The sequence below is a fragment of the Myotis brandtii genome, unplaced genomic scaffold (genome assembly GCF_000412655.1).
Source record: "Myotis brandtii unplaced genomic scaffold, ASM41265v1 scaffold2325, whole genome shotgun sequence".
Classification (NCBI taxonomy): Eukaryota; Metazoa; Chordata; class Mammalia; order Chiroptera; family Vespertilionidae; genus Myotis; species Myotis brandtii.
The window spans coordinates 411,657-413,784 of NW_005358747.1; the positions used below are offsets into that span (position 1 = coordinate 411,657).

The 2,128-nt window shown below is 60.2% G+C and overlaps 1 protein-coding gene across 1 annotated transcript in view; it reads left to right on the forward strand.

Annotated features, from left to right (window-relative positions):
• TSNARE1 (t-SNARE domain containing 1) overlaps nucleotides 1-2,128 on the forward strand; it is a 35,431-nt gene that overhangs the window by 28,646 nt on the left and 4,657 nt on the right. Inside the window, exon 7 of the mRNA XM_014539980.1 lies at nucleotides 211-317. Within this exon, the coding sequence (XP_014395466.1) occupies nucleotides 211-306 (96 nt within the window). The 3' untranslated portion in view covers nucleotides 307-317. The remainder of the gene's footprint in view (nucleotides 1-210; nucleotides 318-2,128) is intronic.

Below are 2,128 nucleotides of genomic sequence, written 5' to 3' on the forward strand. Positions count from 1 at the left end.
GACTCCAGGCCCCGCCCACAGCCGCTCTTGATGAGCTTGGGTGCCAGCTCAGGGCAGACCCCTCCCGAGGGACAGCTTCTGCCTCGGCTCTGCCCCAGGGTGGGCCCGGCCCTCTGCACGCCACCGTCCCCAGCAGGCATGAGCCTTGTGCCCCCCACCCCGGATGGGAGGCTGGGGGCCAAGACACAGCAACCTCTTTCTCTCTCCCAGCTCCAGAGACACAAGATGAAGTGCTACTTCCTGTCGGCTGGAGTCACTGCCATGCTGGTGGTCATCCTCGTCATCGCCACCTCTGTCCCCAAGTGATGCCACCTGTGGTAGGTGCCCCAGCCCCAACCGTCATCCCTCCGTCACCCACACACCCGTCTTTCTATCCATCATCCAGCCACCACCCATCTAGCCCTCTATCACCCATCCTTCCGTTACCCATCTATCCACCCATCCACTATCCATCATCCATCCATCATCCATCCATCACCCAACCATCATCCATCCATCCCTCTATCATCCACTCATTTATCATCCATCATCCATCCATCCATCATCTATCCATCTATCCATCATCCATTTATCATCCATCATCCATACATTTATCATCCATCATCTATCCACCCATCCATCACCCATCCATCCATCCATCATCCATCCATCCTTCCATCCATCTGTCCATCCATCCATCATCCATACATTTATTACCCATTCATCCACCCATCCAGCATCCATTCATACATCCATCATCCATTCATCCATCCACCCATCATTCATCCATCCATCCATTTATCCATCACCCATCATTTATCATTTATCATCCATCCATACTTCCATCCATCATCCATCCATTTATCATCCATCATTTATCTATCCTTCCATCCATCCATCATCCACCCAACTATCCGTCACCCATCTATCCATTTATCCATCACCCACCCATCCATCCGTCCGTCCATCCATCCTCCTCTGTGTCAGGCCCAGGTGTCTCCGCAGGGAACATGGCAGACGGGCCCTCTTCCTGGACTCACAGCCAACCTGTAGCTCCCGTTACGCACTCACCGACTTCCCGAAGGTCACGACTGGCCATTCACTTGGGCAGTCAGTGAGCAGAGAATGGGGGCTGTGGTGGGCGTGTGCTGGGAGCCCTGGGGAGGGAGGAGGCTCCTGGTGGGGAGCCCAGTCAGGGAGCCTCATGGAGACCCGCCGGGCTGGGGAGTGGGGCGTTCCCAGAGCTCAGCACCCTGGGCAGGAGCTGGAGGGGGACTCGATCGGGACAACAGGTGATGCGCCTTGAGTGACAGCGCGGAGCCACCGCTGCGTGTCGGGCAGGTGTCTGAGTTATTCGTTGCTGGGCAATAATTAGCTTAAGACGTAGCGTCTAAAAGCAACACCAGACACTCACTACCTCACGGTTTCCATGGGCGAGGGATTCAGAAGTGGCTACCTGGGGGCTGTCCCGAGGCCGGGCTGGGACGCCCGGAGAGTAAGGAGCCGGCTCCCGTCTGTCTGCGCTCGGGTGCCGGGGAGGCCGGGGAGGGCTCATGTGCACGGGCAGGTCCCAGTCTGGCTGAGCCACTGCTTAGCGGGATGCAGGGGTCTTGGTTCCCTGGGATGCTGGGCAGTGTGGCCGCCGGCGCCCTCACGTGCTGACCAGGGACAGAGGGGCTGGCAGGGAGGCGGGACAGAGGGCGGGGGCCTGGGAAGGTGGGCTTGGGCGCCGCAGACAGGGCTCCTGCTGGTCAGACCAGGGGGAGGGGCCCTCCCCTTGCTCCTGCGACCTGGGGTGGGCATAGCTCCAGCTGCAGGCCCCGCTGTGGGAGGGGTTCCCCAATTCCTCCAGCCCCAAGCCCCCAGCACCATCTTCCCGGGGCTCAATGGGACCCCGGGCCCCCCTCCCGCCACGGGACTCGGTTTCCCGTGGTGACATGGGCGATGCCTGCCTCCCTCCCTCACTGCTGAGTTGCCTGAGGACAAAGGCAGACGGTGGCTAAATATAAGCAGCACTTTGAGGAGGGAGAGGCTGTCGTTCAACACGGGGCTGTGATTCCTGCCGAGACAGGCGCCCGAGGGGGGCTCAGGCTCTTGCCTGGGGAGAGCTGGGTGAAAGCGGGTGCACGTGCCGTGTCCGCCGGGGCGA